We start from the raw sequence: 15,123 nt of genomic DNA on the forward strand, positions 1-15,123 counted from the left end.
CATTTTTCTAGGGACAAGGTTCAGAGCTTTCTTCAGATCCTCAGGGGGAGGGTCCAAAAGTGATAAAGTTTCAGTTGATTCACTAACCAAATTAATAGGGATAATTTATTATTATTAAGGTGGTAGTGAAGGAACCCTATATAATTGGGTCTCTGCCATCAGTGAATTCTTCTCCCACTCACCCCCCTCATTCATTCTGCTTCAGCCACACAGACCTCTTTGCAGTTCCTCAAATATACCAGACACATTCCTGCCTCAGGGCCTTTGCACTGGCTATTCCTCTTGCCTAGGACACTCTTCCCCCAGATTTCTACTTGACTCACTCCTTTACCTCATTAACTAGTGTGCCCTTTCCTGCCTACCGGACATGAGAGGGCAACCTCTCCTGGCCAGCGCGTGCGCGCACACACACACACACACACACCCTCCCCACCCTCCATCACTGCTTTTTTCTTGTACAGCACTTATCACCACCTAAACCTTATATATGTGCTCATCATCTGTGTTGCCAGCTCGAGTGTCAGAATCACTGTTGTGTTTACTGTTGGATTCCTGGCACATGGCAGGTGCTTGATAAATGTTGAGTGAATGAATGATGGTAACAGGCGACATTTGTCTACTTTCCCTATGTGCCAGATACTGCTCGGGTCGTAGGCCACAGAATCTTTACAACCACCCTGTGGGGTCAGTCCTATTACTACCTCACTTTGAATCTTAGGGAAACTGAGGCACTGAAAGGCTGACACAGGAGTAGAAAAGCAGGCAATCCAGCTCCAGAGTCTGTGTGCTTCAAATAATATGCCTCACCTCTTCTCTCTTAACTAGTATTTAACTGAGTACTCATTCTGAGCCAGATACTGTGCTCTGCTCATAACACATATTATGTCATCACAGAGGGAGGGGGTGATTGTCACGCTCATTTCCAGACGGGCAAACTGAGGTACTCCTCAGGGAGCCAAAGCCCCTTGCCCAAGGTCGCACACAAAGCAAGTGGGATGGACTGGGACGGGACTGGGACGGCCAGGTGGCAGCCAGAGAGACCCAGCCTGGGAGACCCTTCCACCTCCCCATCCACATCCTCACCTTCCGCTTGACAAACTTGTCCCAGTAGTTGCTGGGGAAAGACCTGCCGAGAGAGACAGAGAGACCCCGAGGTGTCAGGGCCAGAAGGACCCAGAGGCACCAGCCGGGCCAGGGTGGTCGGAAGTTCCAACGCTTTTCTCACAGGGGACCCCGCGCGGTAGGGTTGCGTCTCACGGGGAGTCAGGCTCCGCAGGCCTCGTGCCAGGCGAAGTTTTTCCCCGGGTCAACCGCTACCCCCATTGCCATCTTTGGTGGGGCCCATGGGAGGCAGCGGGCTTGCACGGGGGGCCAGGCAGCTCTGGTGCGTGAAGGGCAGGGCAGAGTCCGAGCCAGCAGCCTGGCCCTGCTCCGGCGGCCAAGGGAGTGATGTGCTCTCTCACCCTGTTTAGGCTTATTGGATGAGTCTGACCCTTTCGTTCCCACTTTTCTTTTTTTTTAATGTATTTCTCACATTTTTATGTATTTTTGAGAGAGAGAAAGAGAGAGGGAGTGAGAGTGAGCAGGGGAGAAGCAGAGAGAGAGAGAGGGGGACAGAGGATCCCAGGCAGGCTCCGTGCTGACAGCACAGAGCCCGACGCGGGGCTCGAACTCACGAACTGTGAGATCGTGACCGGAGCCAAAGCTGGGCGCTCAAACGACTGAACCACCCAGCTGCCCCTCGTTCCCACTTTTCTGATTGACAAGTTGATGCCCTAAAATCCTGCAGGGGTGGGCTTGCTGGGAGTTTTGTTGGGTTTGGAGTGGAGACTTATGAATCCAGGGGTTCACGCCTATTTGATGTGTTTCGATTCTTGGCACTTCCTATCCTTACTGATGCTCAAATTGTCCCTGAATTGTCCAGCGGGAGCCCCTTCCCCTGGCTGCACGCTTTCCACGGAGCACAGCTTTGCTTTCTGACACAAGGTGATCCAGGCTGATTGCACTTCCCCGCCCCAGGCCTGAAATCTGCCGCTTCTCCAAGGAGCCTGGTTCCTTTTTTGTGGGAAACGGTATTTAGACGTGGAGGTCCTGGGCGGACCCGACTTTAAACAGATGTCTCTCCCTCTCTCTCTCCGTTAAGCACGTGTGCTTGAATGCGTAGAAGTTCAATGTGCCTTCGATGGTGACGATGAGAGCACAGGATGTCCTTGGTGTGGTTCCTCTCCCTCCTCTCACCGCTTCTCCTGGGCAGGACCCCACGATAAAAGAACTTCCGACACTTATCCAGGGCTCACTGTACCCCGAAAACCACATGAGTTCGTCTCGTTTCATTGTTACAAGACCCTCGGTGCTATTGTTTGTCCTCATTTTACAGATTAGGAAACTGAGGCACAGAGAGGCTAAATGACTTGGCCAAGAATTCCTAGCTAGCATGTGGTCAACCCAGGCTGCCCGACCTTGCGTTCTTATTCTAGAGATGATGAGCCCCTGCTGCATGAACACACGAAATTGGACTTGATCGGGGGTGGGGGAGAGGGGGAACGGAGTGGGCTGGGAGGGCGCGGAGGGGGTCCAGAGTCCCACCACACTGCTCTCACACACCCTCGCTCCCTCTCTGGGGTCAATTTAAAAGCAAAATGATTTCCTATTTCCCACTTGTGGCAGCGGGGTAAGAATCACACGTGGGGGCAGGGTTTCAATGCAGGTTCCTGGGCCCCACCCCAGACTCACTGAACCAGAATCTCCAGGGTCTGGGCCCCAGGGATCCCCATGTGTTACCAGTACCCCCACAGGTACTTTAACACACGGGAGATTTGTCTAAATAATGGACAGGAGGACTAAGGCTTGGGGAGACTGAGTCAGGACTGGCAGCGACTGGTCTTTTGAGGCCGAGGCCCGGCCTGGGGAGGAAACCCAGCTCTGTTCCCACCCCCCACCCCCAGAGGGGAACCGGGCCTTACGGCGTGTTGAGCACCAGTCGGTCCCACTGCCCCTTCACGTCATCGTCCTCAGGCTGTTCCGTGATGTAGAGGCCATCAAACTCCAGCTTCCGGGCCAGCTCCTTCTCCCGTTTAAAGATCACCAGGGGCACCTACATTGTGCAGGCAGGCAAAGGGGTGGGCGTCAGGCTCCCTAGGAGACCACAGCCTCAGCGGGAGCCAGGAGATCTTGCTGGAGCAGGTGTGAGACCCCACATCAGGGGAGCTTCTCCAGAGCAATCAGGGCAGTAATTGGGGAAAGGTGGGCAGACGGGTCAGGGCTGTGGTGGGAAAAAATCAGGAAAGCCCAGAAGTGGTGCCTGAATCCACGTGCCCCTGTTAGCACCCACGTTATGTCTGAGGCCCCACAGACCCCGCCGGGCCCCACTAATTCACCAACTGACCAGTATGCAGGAAGTAATATACCCAGTGAGAAGTTCTGCCTCTTGATCCAGAAATTAACATAGACACAGGACCTGCTCCTCAGCTGTGACCCACATTAGTTCCCTGAATATTAAATAGCGTCCTTGCGGAGGCCCCAATCCTGTACCCAGGCCCCCTTTTCCCAACCACCGAAGGAGGTCCCCCCAGCCCCTGCCCTAGACCCTGTCAGCTAGTGGCCCAGCACCTCTCCCTGCTTCACAAGACCTTGCCCCAGAATCATGGCCACGACCCACCTTAAGGCAGTTGTAGCCAATGATGCAGAGAAAGGCCACCAACGTATGGAGTAGGCTCAAGCAACGCAAGGCAGGCTCCATGTAGCCCGTGCTCTCCTCCAGGAAGTAGTACACCATGTTCTCGTCCTCGTCACCCTCCGCCTCCTCGCCGGCCCCCGAGCCCCAGCCAGAGCCGCCGCCAGACCCTGCACCTGACAGGTCCCCGGCTGCCGAGCCCTCCATGTCGTCCTCCCCTGGTGGAGAGTCTGAGACCTGAGGCGGGGGAGAGGTCGGTCAGGGCGGGGACCCTGGTGTCCTGACACCTGCTCTGCCCCACCCAGAACCCACTGACCAGACGAACGGCCCCCATTGCAGAGGTTAGTTGTTGGGGGGGGTGGGGGGGCCCTGTCGGAGACAATCTCGTTAGGGCTGTCAATCAAGATGGAGGGTGGGTCCAGAACCCTAGCTAGTAAATCAGAGTCCGTCTCCCATTTTACAGAGGAGGATATTGAAGCACAGCGAGGTTAAGCACCTTGCCTCACGTGATGCCACCAGTGAGCGCTAGAGCCCGGATTCTATCCCACAGGAGCCACTCTGCAAAACTGCTTCTCTGTCCTGTTATCTAGATCCCTGGCGAGACCCCAAAGGGTCCTTTTGTCCTTTAGGAGGCCTGGTTCTTAGCCCTTTCCTTCCATTCCCTGAGCTGCCCATTTCCTCCTTCCCGCAAATTTCTCTTTAACTTACGAGAACGCAAAAAAGCTTAACTGAATCAGTGCATGTTGCTGAGAGGCGAAGGTGTGTGCCCAGGGGCACAAGACTGGCACGTGGCAGAGCTGAGCATGGAACTCCAAACCGGTTCCCTGCTCTAACTGCCATACGCAGTCAGGCGTCTGTCCCAGATGCGCCCAGATACCCACCCACACTCCCATGCGGGTCCCAAGATCCAGATGTCCAGGCAGAACCCACCTCGGAACCCCCAACCCCACACCTTGTCCCTTCACTGCGGGGGCCCTGGGAACCTGGTAGGGGCAGAGTCACCCCCCTCCCCCAGCCCAGGTAAGCGTCTGATTCTCCTGACCCCTCGTGATGAGCACCTTATAAAACAGCAAGATGAAGTTGATGGCGAATGCCAAGAAGAGGGCAAGGAATCGCAGGGTGTAGAAGTTCCGGGAGAGGTAGTTCTAAGATGGGGAGAGAAAGAGAAAGAGCTCACGGTCCACCTTATTCCCTGGAGAATTCACCCCATCATCCACCCACAATCCGAAATCTGCTCTCACAACCTCCTAGTCATTGAGTGCTTACTGTATACCAAGACCTGTGCTCAGAGCTTTATACACATGAAACTTGTGTAATCTTACCACACCCCTAATGGAGTGAGCACAGCAGATATACCCATTTCACAGATGAGAACACCGGGACTCAGGGAGGCAAGATGTCTTGCTCAAGAGCACACAGCCAAGCAGCAGCAGACCTGGGGTTTGAGGCCAGGCACTCAAGCTCCAGAGTCCACACTCCCAACTTCTCTGCTATGCTGCTTCCTGTGTGAGGCCGCCCTGTCTTTACCCCAGGCAGAGGGCAGCTACTTCTCTCTCTCCCTCCCTCTTTTTCTCTCCATCGTTCTTCCTGTTCCTCGTTCTTCCCATGCATCCTCACTGGACCACCTTCCTTCCAACATGTTTCCTTCAGCCCCTCAGGTCAGGTTGGGCCTGGAGAGGAGGCAGGACAGGCAGAGCCCTGAGCCCTGTCCTCCCAAACTCCCTCTCTTCTTCCTGGCCTGGATGAGGAGATGAGTTCTGCCCCCCCACCCCGAACAGGAGTGGCTGGGACTGGTGTGGTGGTTCTGACCCGAAGGCCGAGGGCCAAGAAACAGGTCATGGTGGGAGGAACGGAACCATGGCCTTGGCTGGATTTAGCTCTGGATGGCAGATGGGGGTGGGAAGCCTAGGCAGGGCGCCCCAGATGAGCAAAGTGTGGAGGTTGGAATAAAGATCTTGAACAGGGAGAGGCCGAGGAGCCAAGCCACCTGAAATGCTGTCCCGTCACCAGGTCCTGACTCTGCCTGGGGACATCTCTGCCCTCAAGCCAGCCTGGCTGCTTCTGAGAGATGAGCCTGGCACGGGTGAGGGTGGGGAGGGGAGGTGGGGGAGGAGTGTCAGCAAACCCCTGCCGGGTCCTCACCAAGAACTTCACCCTCTGCACTTCCAGTTCTCCCCAGAATTCCAAACCCCCGCCTCCAGCCTCCTCCTTCTTTGGAGGGGGTGGAGAAGGTGCTGTCTTCTTGGGGGGCTCTGGTGGGGGTTCGGGGACTTCTTCCTTCTCCCCATTCTCAGCACTGCAGGGCAGGACACAGAGAGAGTGAGGAGGTGCCTGGGAAATTCATTCATTCATTCAGAGCCATGCACTGGGGACACAGTGATGGGTCACTGCCCTTCCATGGGGCTCAGTCCAATGGGGGTACAGACTGGTCACCAGGCAGCGGTGGCCCAGAATGGTCAGGGCCAGGATGGGGGAGGCTCGGGGTTTTGTGGGGGCCCAGAAACACCTCTTTGACCTGATGGTGGGGGATGTGTGTCAAGGCAAGCTTCCTGGAGGAGACACGCGAGCCAAAATGGAAAAGAGGAGGAAAACAGATGAACATGGGAGAAAGTGTTCCAGGCGGAGGGAACAGCCCACATGAAGACTTGGGGGCAAGACAGGAACACTCGTTTCCCCACTCCCTTTCAGAGGCCCTCCTCTGGCCCTGGCCTGGGCTGGGTGATGCTGAGGACACGGTGCGACCTCAGGAGACTCCTGATCCAGGAGGGAAGCGGTGCTAGAGGGTGGGCCCCTTGGACTCCAAGGCCACTCACTCGGCTTTCTCAGGCTCCGGCTCCGGCTCCGGCTCGGGCTCTGGTTCTGGAGGCAGCTCCTCTTCCTCTCCATCCACCTGGCGGTGGGGCAATCATCAGGGTGGAGCCCCCCCCCCCCCCCCCCCCCAAGTGCCTCTCAGAGCTGATCTGCCTGTTCCTGCCTGTGTCCCTTCCCGGTCATTTCCCCTAGACAATCTACGTTTTATTCTCCTCCCATCAGAAGAGGGATTGAGTCTCATTTTCCAGAGGGGAAACTGAGGCTTAGAGAAGTGGACCGCCTTGTCAAAGCACTGTGCAGAGTCAGCCTGACTCCAAGTGGAGCTCTGGTTCCCCAGGGCTTCCCATCCCCCTGACACCGCACCCCTTGGCGCTCCTGGAGGGAGGGCCTGAGGATGTGGGCTACTTAAACCCTCACAACCATCTGTCTCTGTCTGAGGGGCTTTCCCAGTGTCCCCGACCCTGTGCTGGGTTGTTCTAGTTCCTGGTCCCCGTTCCCCTCTAATTTGGCTTCTGGGTCTCTCCTGTCTCTAACTCCAGATATCTTTATCTCTCCCAGAAATACTACTTGTTTCACTGCGAGCCTTTCTCTAAGTCTCCATCTGAGTCTCCGTGTGTCTCTCTATCCCTTGTCTCTGCGTGCCTGTCTCTCAGGTTCTCTCTCCTCCCTCTGTCTCTGAGTCTCCCTCCCGGGCTCGTCCTCCCTCTCAGCCCCGACGTCTCCAAACCACCCCCGCCCCCGGGACCCCGCCGGCCTTCTCACCCCCAGCTTCCTCTTGATGATGGGGGAGCCCTCGGGCGTGGGAGGCTCCGCCGGCGTCGTGTCGCCCATGTCCCCGAGGCCGCCCGCCCCTTCGGGCCGGAAGGGGCCCCCCTCGGCCACGGCCACGGCCCCGTCGGCGCCTCCCGGGACCGCCTCGTGCGCCGCCGCCTCCTCGTCGCCCGCGCCCTCCGCCTCGTCGCCCGCGCCCTCGCCCGCGCCCTCGCCGTCCGCCTCGCCACCGGGCCCGGCCGGCTGCTCGCCGTGCACCTCGTCGCCCGTGGGGTCGGGCATGCCCGCCAGGAGCTCGGTCACCGTCACCTTCTTGGCGCCCTCCACGAGGCCGCCGCCGAAGAGCGAGCCCCAGAGCAGGCGCAGCGCGCCCGCCGCCGCCCCCGCGCCCGCGCCCGCCGCGCGCGCCACCGCCGCCCAGAGCAGCGCGCCCACCGCCGCCGCCGCCTCGCGCGCCGTGAGCCGCCGCAGCCGCCGCACGCGCCGCCGCAGGCTGCGGTAGCTGAGGCCGCGCAGCGCACGCGCAGCCGCCGCCGCCGCGCGCGCCGTCACGCCCGCCGCCGCCGGCCCCGCCGCGCCCTCGGGCCCCGCCGCGCCCTCCTCCGCGCCGTCCGCGGCCGCCTCGGCCGCGCCGTCGTCCTCGTCCTCCTCGGGCTCGCCCTCGGGCTCGGAGATCTGCGCGGCGATCTGCATCTCGAAGATGGTGTCCTCGCAGAAGCTCACGAAGAGCTCCATCTTCTCGGACTCGCCGCCCTCGTTGACCACGTCGAAGATGAACTGGCGCTTGGACTCCTTCACCTGCGCGCGGGACGGGGCGCCGCGGGGTGAGCGCGGTGGGGGAGGGGGGGCGCGCCGCGAGCATTCCCCGCAGAGGAACTCGTTTCGTCCTCGCACACACTCCCAGACAGAGGGACTCTCATCCGCGTTTCGCAGATGAGGAGACGGGGGCCTAGCGAGTCGCGTCCTGGGGGTGCCGCAGCTGAGAGGTGGCAGACGACTCGAATTCCCCCACAGGCTGGCTCCAGAATCAGTGGTATCCGCTCCTTCGAGAGACGGAGCGTAGTGGTTGAGGGCCAAAGTTCCGCAGCCCGCCAGCCTGTCTGGGTTCCAGTCCTGATTCTGCCACCGAGTAGCTGGGCGATTTGGACGGAACTCTCTGGGCCTCAGTTTCCCTCTCTGGAATGGGGGGGGGGGTGGGGATCATCGTAGGACCTCAGTTACAGGGTTGGGGTGAGGATTCAATGAGTTCATAGATGCCGAAGGATTAGAACAGTGCCCGGTGCCTAATAAATGTCACATAGCGCTTCGTGTTATTATATGGCTGCAGAGCACCGGAGGTCCGCGGCCGCGGGCATGGACTCTTGACCCGAAGGAGAAAGTGGGAATGGGAGGGGGTGAGCAGGCAGAAGTGGGTGTTTGGAGGAGTAACACTAAGCGAAAGAGTGTGCACGTGGGCAGCACGTGAGAGGCAGGAGGTGGGGGCGGGGGGGGGGAGGTGGGAGGAGCTTCCCACCGCATGTACAGGAGTGCAAGGGCCCGCGGTGAGCCGGGGCTTCCTGCGGACGCGGGGATGCGGCAGACATCCTGGGGCAAGGATGGTGCAACCACCTTTGTGCCAGATGGGAGGTGGTGGGGAGTATGCAGTCGTGTCCCAAGGGACACAGGCGACTGTGCAAAATGTCCAAGCGTCCTGTGGTTAAGGGAGGAATCGCGTGGCAGTAGGGGAGGCTGTGGGGAAGCATGCGACCACCTGGGGCTCCAGTGTGCACGTGGACGTGGGCACACAGGTCAGCCACGCAAGGGCCCGGGGCCCGAACCGGAGGGTAGTGCCATTGTGGGTAGTATCAGGGCACGTGAGGCAGGCATGAGTGTGCAGGGGGGACCAGAGAGTCAGTGCAGTAAGGCCTGGAATATGAGGACGGGGTTCAGTGTGGAACATGAGCCCAAGTGGGCTCCAGCCAGGTGTCAGACAGGAGGGGCCCAGTTTATGAGGAGGGGATGGGCGTGCGAGCCTCATGGGCTACAAGTAGGAGATGGGAAGGGGTGTGCAAGAGCATGTGGGAGGAACATGCAGGTGAGGAGCAAACGGGAAGCGTGAGTGTAAGGGATGTGCAGTGTGTGTGAGCAGGAGGGCCACCAGGGCAACAGAGGCAGGGCTGGAGGCTGAGGGTGTGTGAGGACACGTGGGAATGGGGGGGCGGGGGGGAGAGAGAGAGAGAGAGAGAACAGGGAATGGGAACATGCAAGCTAAGTGGGAGGTGGGCTGGAGGCCTGCCAGGGCCACACGAGTGTACTCTTGGGGCAAGTGAGTGTGTAAGCCACATTCAGACAGTTGTGGGCAGGCACATGAGAGGCTGAGATGGGGCACACGAGGCCAAGGAGTAAGCCTGGCCATCGGGGACACTCAGGGGCTCTTATGGGTGAGCCGGAGGGTGGTCGGAGTGTGCATGAGTGATCGTGGGCACGCCAGGGCCACAGAGAGGGCAGGCGGGGGTGAATATGTGAGGGGTGGGCAACCATATGGTGTGTCAGGACTTATCCTGGGGGCGAGCGTACAAGAGATGTGCACCCACATGTGGACTCCAAATAAACGGACATCGTGTGACAGGACCTCAGAGAGCACATGGGGGTGACTGGTGAGGGGCAGACCAGCATGACAGGGCATCCCAGAGCCCCCAGGGTGAGTGTGCAAAAGAGTGGGCACGGGTAGGCCAGGGCCGAGAGAAGGCACACCGGGGGCCGGCGGCAAGGTGAGCAAAGGGTGTATAACCACGGATAACCAAAGTGTTCCAGTAGGCGACAGTGTGGGTGTGGTTGCAACAGAACTGTAAGGACAAGCTAGAACTCCTGGGGTGAGCGTGCAGGTGGCAGGCACGGCGTTCAAGCCTGCGAGGGCACAGCGACGCTGCTGCATGTAGGAGGGGTGTACATCCCCGTGTGGGCTAAATCTACAAGAGGTGGGCAGGGGAGACCCGGGGACGTGCAAGGGCACAGCAGGGCCCGTGAAGTGTGTACAAAAGGGTGGGCATGGGCTTGCATGAGCAGAGCAAGGGCCCTCAGGACCTGCACAGCGGATGTACAAAGCGGGTACACGCTTGTGGGGTCCCGGCGTGCGAGGAGCATGCGCCGAAGCCCGAGGAGGCAAGCATGCACGTGCGCAGGCCTGCCCACCTGAGGCATCTCCCACTGGGTGCGGTTGGTTTCCGAGATCTCGAAGTAGATACGCTCGATGCGGCGCGAGGCGCCCATGATCTCGATGCGGCCCAGGTAGGGCCGGAAGTACTCCAAGATGCTCTCCGCCAGCTCCAGGAAGTTGCGCAGGCGCGGGTCGTGGGGCACGTGCTCGGACAGGTTGGTCAGCAGCACCGCCACGTTGAAGCCGATGTCGCGGGCTGGCTCCTGGAAGCGGTTGGCGAACTCCTCACAGTTGATCATCTCGTTCTCATCCGCTTCGGAGCAGGAAAGCAGGAACTGGATTTCGGGGCCCGTGAACTGTTTCTGGCTGTCCATAGCCTGGGAGTGGGCAGGGGTGAGCCGGGGGGTAGGTCAGAGGGGTGGCCTGGGGAGCCACAATGTGGACTTTTCGTAAAGACAGAAGATTCCAGAATCGCAACCAGCACCCAAGGCTGAAACCCGGCAGTTTGGCACAGACAGGGCTGAACCAGCCATTCAAATACCGAAATCGTGCATTTCCGCAAAGCTGAGCCCCCATCCACTCCTTTTTCAGAGGTGGTAAGGTGTGAATTGACGAAACTCAGCTCTTGTGTAGTAATTGGTAAAGAAACGGTGCCCCAGGCTCTCCATGTGGCATCCTGGTTTGCCCTGCTGGCCTGCTGTCTACCCTCCCCACTTGATGGCACCTGTGGGCTACACCGGAGGCTCTCTGGGACCCTGTGGCTGCAGCTGGGTCTGTCCAGTTGGGGTCAGGGAGCAGGAAAAGAATGGAGCTGCAGCATTTCCCTCCCTGGTTTCCTCCCTGTGCTGGCCGTGTGCCTCCTTCAAAAGTGAGCAGCCCTTGTAGGTAACTACTCTCTCCTCCAGGCCAGCCCCTTGAGGCTAGGGCCCGCTAATACTCGCCACCCCCGCCCCAAACCTTCCCCAAGGCCCTTTTGTGCTGTCCCCACCCCTTTCCGGCAACTACAGGATGGACGGATGACACAGTGGGGGGCTCTGAATTTCAAATGGGAACAGTCATGTGCCCGTCACCCCAGAAGTAACAATGGGTCATGCTGACACGTTCTTCAAATTCTACATACTTAAGAACTAAAACATTGCAGGTATGATTGGAGCCTTCCTTGCAATTTTGTTCCATTCCCCTCCCCCCACCCCAGCCCCACCTTCTCCCAAAGTAACCCCTATCCTGGAGTTGATGGATCCTTCCAAACATGTGTCAATACTTCTACTATCTATATCCTGGCATTCTGTCACAAAAATACATAGGATCCAAGGGGCGTCTGGGTGGCTCAGTGGGTTAAGCGCCAACTTCCGCTCAGGTCACGATCTCACGGTTAGTGGGTTGGAGCCCCGCATCGCGCTCTGTGCGGACAGCTCAGAGCCTGGAGCCTGCTTCGGATTCTGTCTCCCCCTCTCTCTGCCCCTCCCCCACTTGTGTTCTGTTTCTGTCTGTCTCTCAAAAATAAATAAAATGTTACCAAAAATAAAAAATAAAAAAATACATAGTATCCTGTGCACTTTTTTAATTTAAAAAATTGCTATTATAATCCTGTAATTTGAAACTTGCTTTTTTCACTCAACTGTATATTTTCAGGATCTATGCATGTTGATATATGGATCAAACAAATACATTTTTACTGCTGTGTGGTATTTTTTTAAAATAAATGTAACACTATATATTCTCCTGATGGTGGACATTTAGGCTGTTTCCAGATTTTTACTTTACAGACCCCACTTTCATTGAACGTTCTTGTGCTTTGATCTCTTATGTCCTTTTTACGAGAAGTTCTCTGGGGCACTTTTTCAAATGTTTTGACTGCACCCACAGTAAGGATGCATTTTGCAGTGTGGCTCAAAAAAAAAGGGGGTTCATGACACAATTCTGACTTTCGCTATGCAACACTGCAGTGTTCTGTTTTATTTTTAAAGATGCTGGTCACGACTTAACTAAATGAATTTCATGCCCCACAGATGAATTGCAGCATGCAGTTTGAGAAATTCTGCTCTGGGGTATGAACAGAAGCGAAATTTTCTGGCTCTAAAAAGTGCTTTGTAGCCAAGAACTTTTGCAAAATGCTTTCTAAATGAGTAACACGCTTTGCAAATGATGAAGGGTTCTAGAAACCACAGAGCCTGGAGACATAATCACACAGGAACTCCTCACCACGTACCTTCGCCCCCCCCCCCCAACCTGCCTCCTCCCCTTATGATGCGGAGTGACACTGTCCCTCTTAAAACGCCCCCTCCCTGGGGGGGGGTGTCTGGAATTTCATCCCCTCCATTCAGTCTTGGACTCTGCTCCTGTGATCTGTGGCTCTCTTTGTCCTCATCCATTTGAACGCTCCCCTTCTTTCAAAATACCTCTTTTCTCTGATTGTTATCAGTTTCCTATGCCGGAGTCCCCCTTTCTTCCAGACTTCTAAAGGTTGGGGGGCACCAGGCCTGGAATCTGCACCCCTTTCGTGAGATGTACACTCCCCACGGAGATATTATTGAGGCCCAGGGCTCTAAACACTATCCCACACCGATAACTGCCCAGGTTCCGTCTCAGCCCTAACTTCTCCCCGGAATCCAGACACTGAACAGCTGAAGCCCTACCTGACATCTTTTTGTGGATCTCTACCCTAACCTGGAAATGGCCCAAACTGAACTCTTGATTTCAAAACCTCTCCTCCCACTGTCTTAGCCATTTCAGGAATAGCATCGCTACCCACCCAGCTGCTTAAGCTAAAAATCTTTGAGTCACCCTTCATTCCTCCTTTTTATCTCACCACCCACACCTGATTCATCAGCAAATCTGTCAGCTCTGCTTTCACAGATCTAGAGCCCACACACACTTGCCCCCTCCCTGTCCCCGCACCGGTTCTGTCCCCCATTGTCTCCCACTGGCCTCTCACGGCAACCTCTTCCCTGACCGCCCCGTTCCCCGTCAAGCCACTGTCTGTCCCCACACACGGCCAGGGGAAGCGGATAAACATCTAAGGACACGCTCCTCCCCCGCTCAAGGCTGTCCCTTGACTCCCATCTCATTCACGTTAAAAGTCTGAGTCTCCCCTGCAGCCAACCAGGCCTTGCGTGGCTTGCTGCCTCCCACCCCTTCCCTGTTACCCAGCAACAGCCCTCTCCGGTCACGCTGGCCTCCTTGCCACCCCTCTGGTTCCCACCATGCAGCATTTACACTCCCTGTCCCTTTATCTAGATGTCACAACCTCCCCCACCTCCACATGGTACATTTCAGCTCTCGGCTTCAATGCTTTTTTTCTGGAAAGGCCTCCCCCGATCACCCCGTTTACAGGGTTTACTCCACCCATGCTCTCCCACATGCCACCCCGCTCATTTCCTTCAGGCTTCAGATTATAACCCGGAATTATTTTGTTTATTTAGTTATTTTCATCTGCCCCTTCCCACTGGGCCATCTGCTCTGAGGGTGGGATCTCTGTCTGTTTTGCTTGTTGTTACACAGAGTAGATGCTCAGTACATATTTGTCAAGTGACCTTAGCATCCTGGAAACAGAGAAGAGTTTTTACCTTTTATAATTTTTGAAAATTCCAAAGTCCTTTTAAAAATCCTGAACTTGCTTATTATTATTTTTAATGTTTATTCACTTTTGAGAGAGAGAGAGAGAGAGAGAGAGAGAGACAGAACATGAGCAGGGGAGGGGCAGAGAGAGAGGGAGACACAGAATCCAAAGCAGGCTCCAGGCTCTGAGCTGTCAGCACAGAACCTGACGTGGGGCTTGAACTCATGAACAGCGAGATCATGACCTGAGCTGGAGTCGGACACTTAACTGACTGAGCCACCTGGGCACCCCTATTATTATCATTTTCTTTAATTTTTTAAATATTTATTTATTTTTGAGAGAGAGGGATGGAGCGTGAGCAGGGAAGGGGCAGAGAGGGAGAAAGACACAGAATCGGAGACAGGCTCCAGGCTCTGAGCTGTCAGCACAGAGCCCAATGCGGGGCTTGAACTCATAGATCGTGAGATCATGACCCGAGCTGAAGTCAGACGCTTAACCAACTGAACCACCCAGGCGCTCCACCCCTATTATTTTTTAAATGTTAATTTATTTATTGTGAGAGAGACTGAGAGAGCGCAACCAGGAGGCGGGGGGGGAGGGGGCAGGAAATTCCAAGCAGGTTCTGTGCGAGGTCAGGACAGAGCCCCATGTGGGGCTCGAACTCACGAAACTGTGAGATCACGACTTGAAAAGTCAAGGGCTGGACACTCAACCGACTGAGCCACCCAGGTGCCCCTAAACCACAAAGAAACTGAAAAACATGTGAAATACAGAGGTTTGTAAAGTGCTTGGGAATCACATGATGCTTTGTGTTCAGGAAACATATTTCCTAAAATCTAAATGGTCAAACTTTTAGAGACGAGAATATCGTCATTTTGCAATCTCGCAAGCACTAATGTGTCTGGGTGTCGAACATCAGGAGCTGCTGACCTCACCGAAGGAGAGATACCAGGAGAGGACGTGCCTCCTGAGAAGCGTATGGTGCCCCGCAGAGGATGTGCTGGCAAGGCAAACAAATACACCCAAACGTGAGTCTGATGGGCTTCTTGACCCAAGTCTCAGTTTACAGGAAACACAGGGGAATGAGGAACATGTTACATGACACTACAAGGTTGCTTCAGCCAGATCAAAACTGTGGGAAACTCTACAAACGGGACAGGCACTTTATAATGA

General features: G+C 56.4%; 1 protein-coding gene across 4 annotated transcripts in view; it reads right to left on the minus strand.

The window, feature by feature from the left end:
* RYR1 (ryanodine receptor 1) overlaps window positions 1-15,123 on the minus strand; it is a 115,845-nt gene that overhangs the window by 4,835 nt on the left and 95,887 nt on the right. For all 4 annotated transcript variants that reach the window (XM_053906005.1, XM_053906003.1, XM_053906004.1 and 1 more), the window contains 8 exons: window positions 10,427-10,768; window positions 7,247-8,053; window positions 6,487-6,563; window positions 5,816-5,969; window positions 4,732-4,818; window positions 3,659-3,910; window positions 2,964-3,094; window positions 1,084-1,126 (listed from right to left, as the gene is read on the minus strand). In XM_053906005.1, the coding sequence (XP_053761980.1) occupies window positions 1,084-1,126; window positions 2,964-3,094; window positions 3,659-3,910; window positions 4,732-4,818; window positions 5,816-5,969; window positions 6,487-6,563; window positions 7,247-8,053; window positions 10,427-10,768 (1,893 nt within the window). The remainder of the gene's footprint in view (window positions 1-1,083; window positions 1,127-2,963; window positions 3,095-3,658; window positions 3,911-4,731; window positions 4,819-5,815; window positions 5,970-6,486; window positions 6,564-7,246; window positions 8,054-10,426; window positions 10,769-15,123) is intronic.

The sequence above is a fragment of the Panthera pardus genome, unplaced genomic scaffold (assembly GCF_024362965.1).
Source record: "Panthera pardus isolate Hobbes unplaced genomic scaffold, ASM2436296v1 HiC_scaffold_18, whole genome shotgun sequence".
NCBI lineage: Eukaryota > Metazoa > Chordata > Mammalia > Carnivora > Felidae > Panthera > Panthera pardus.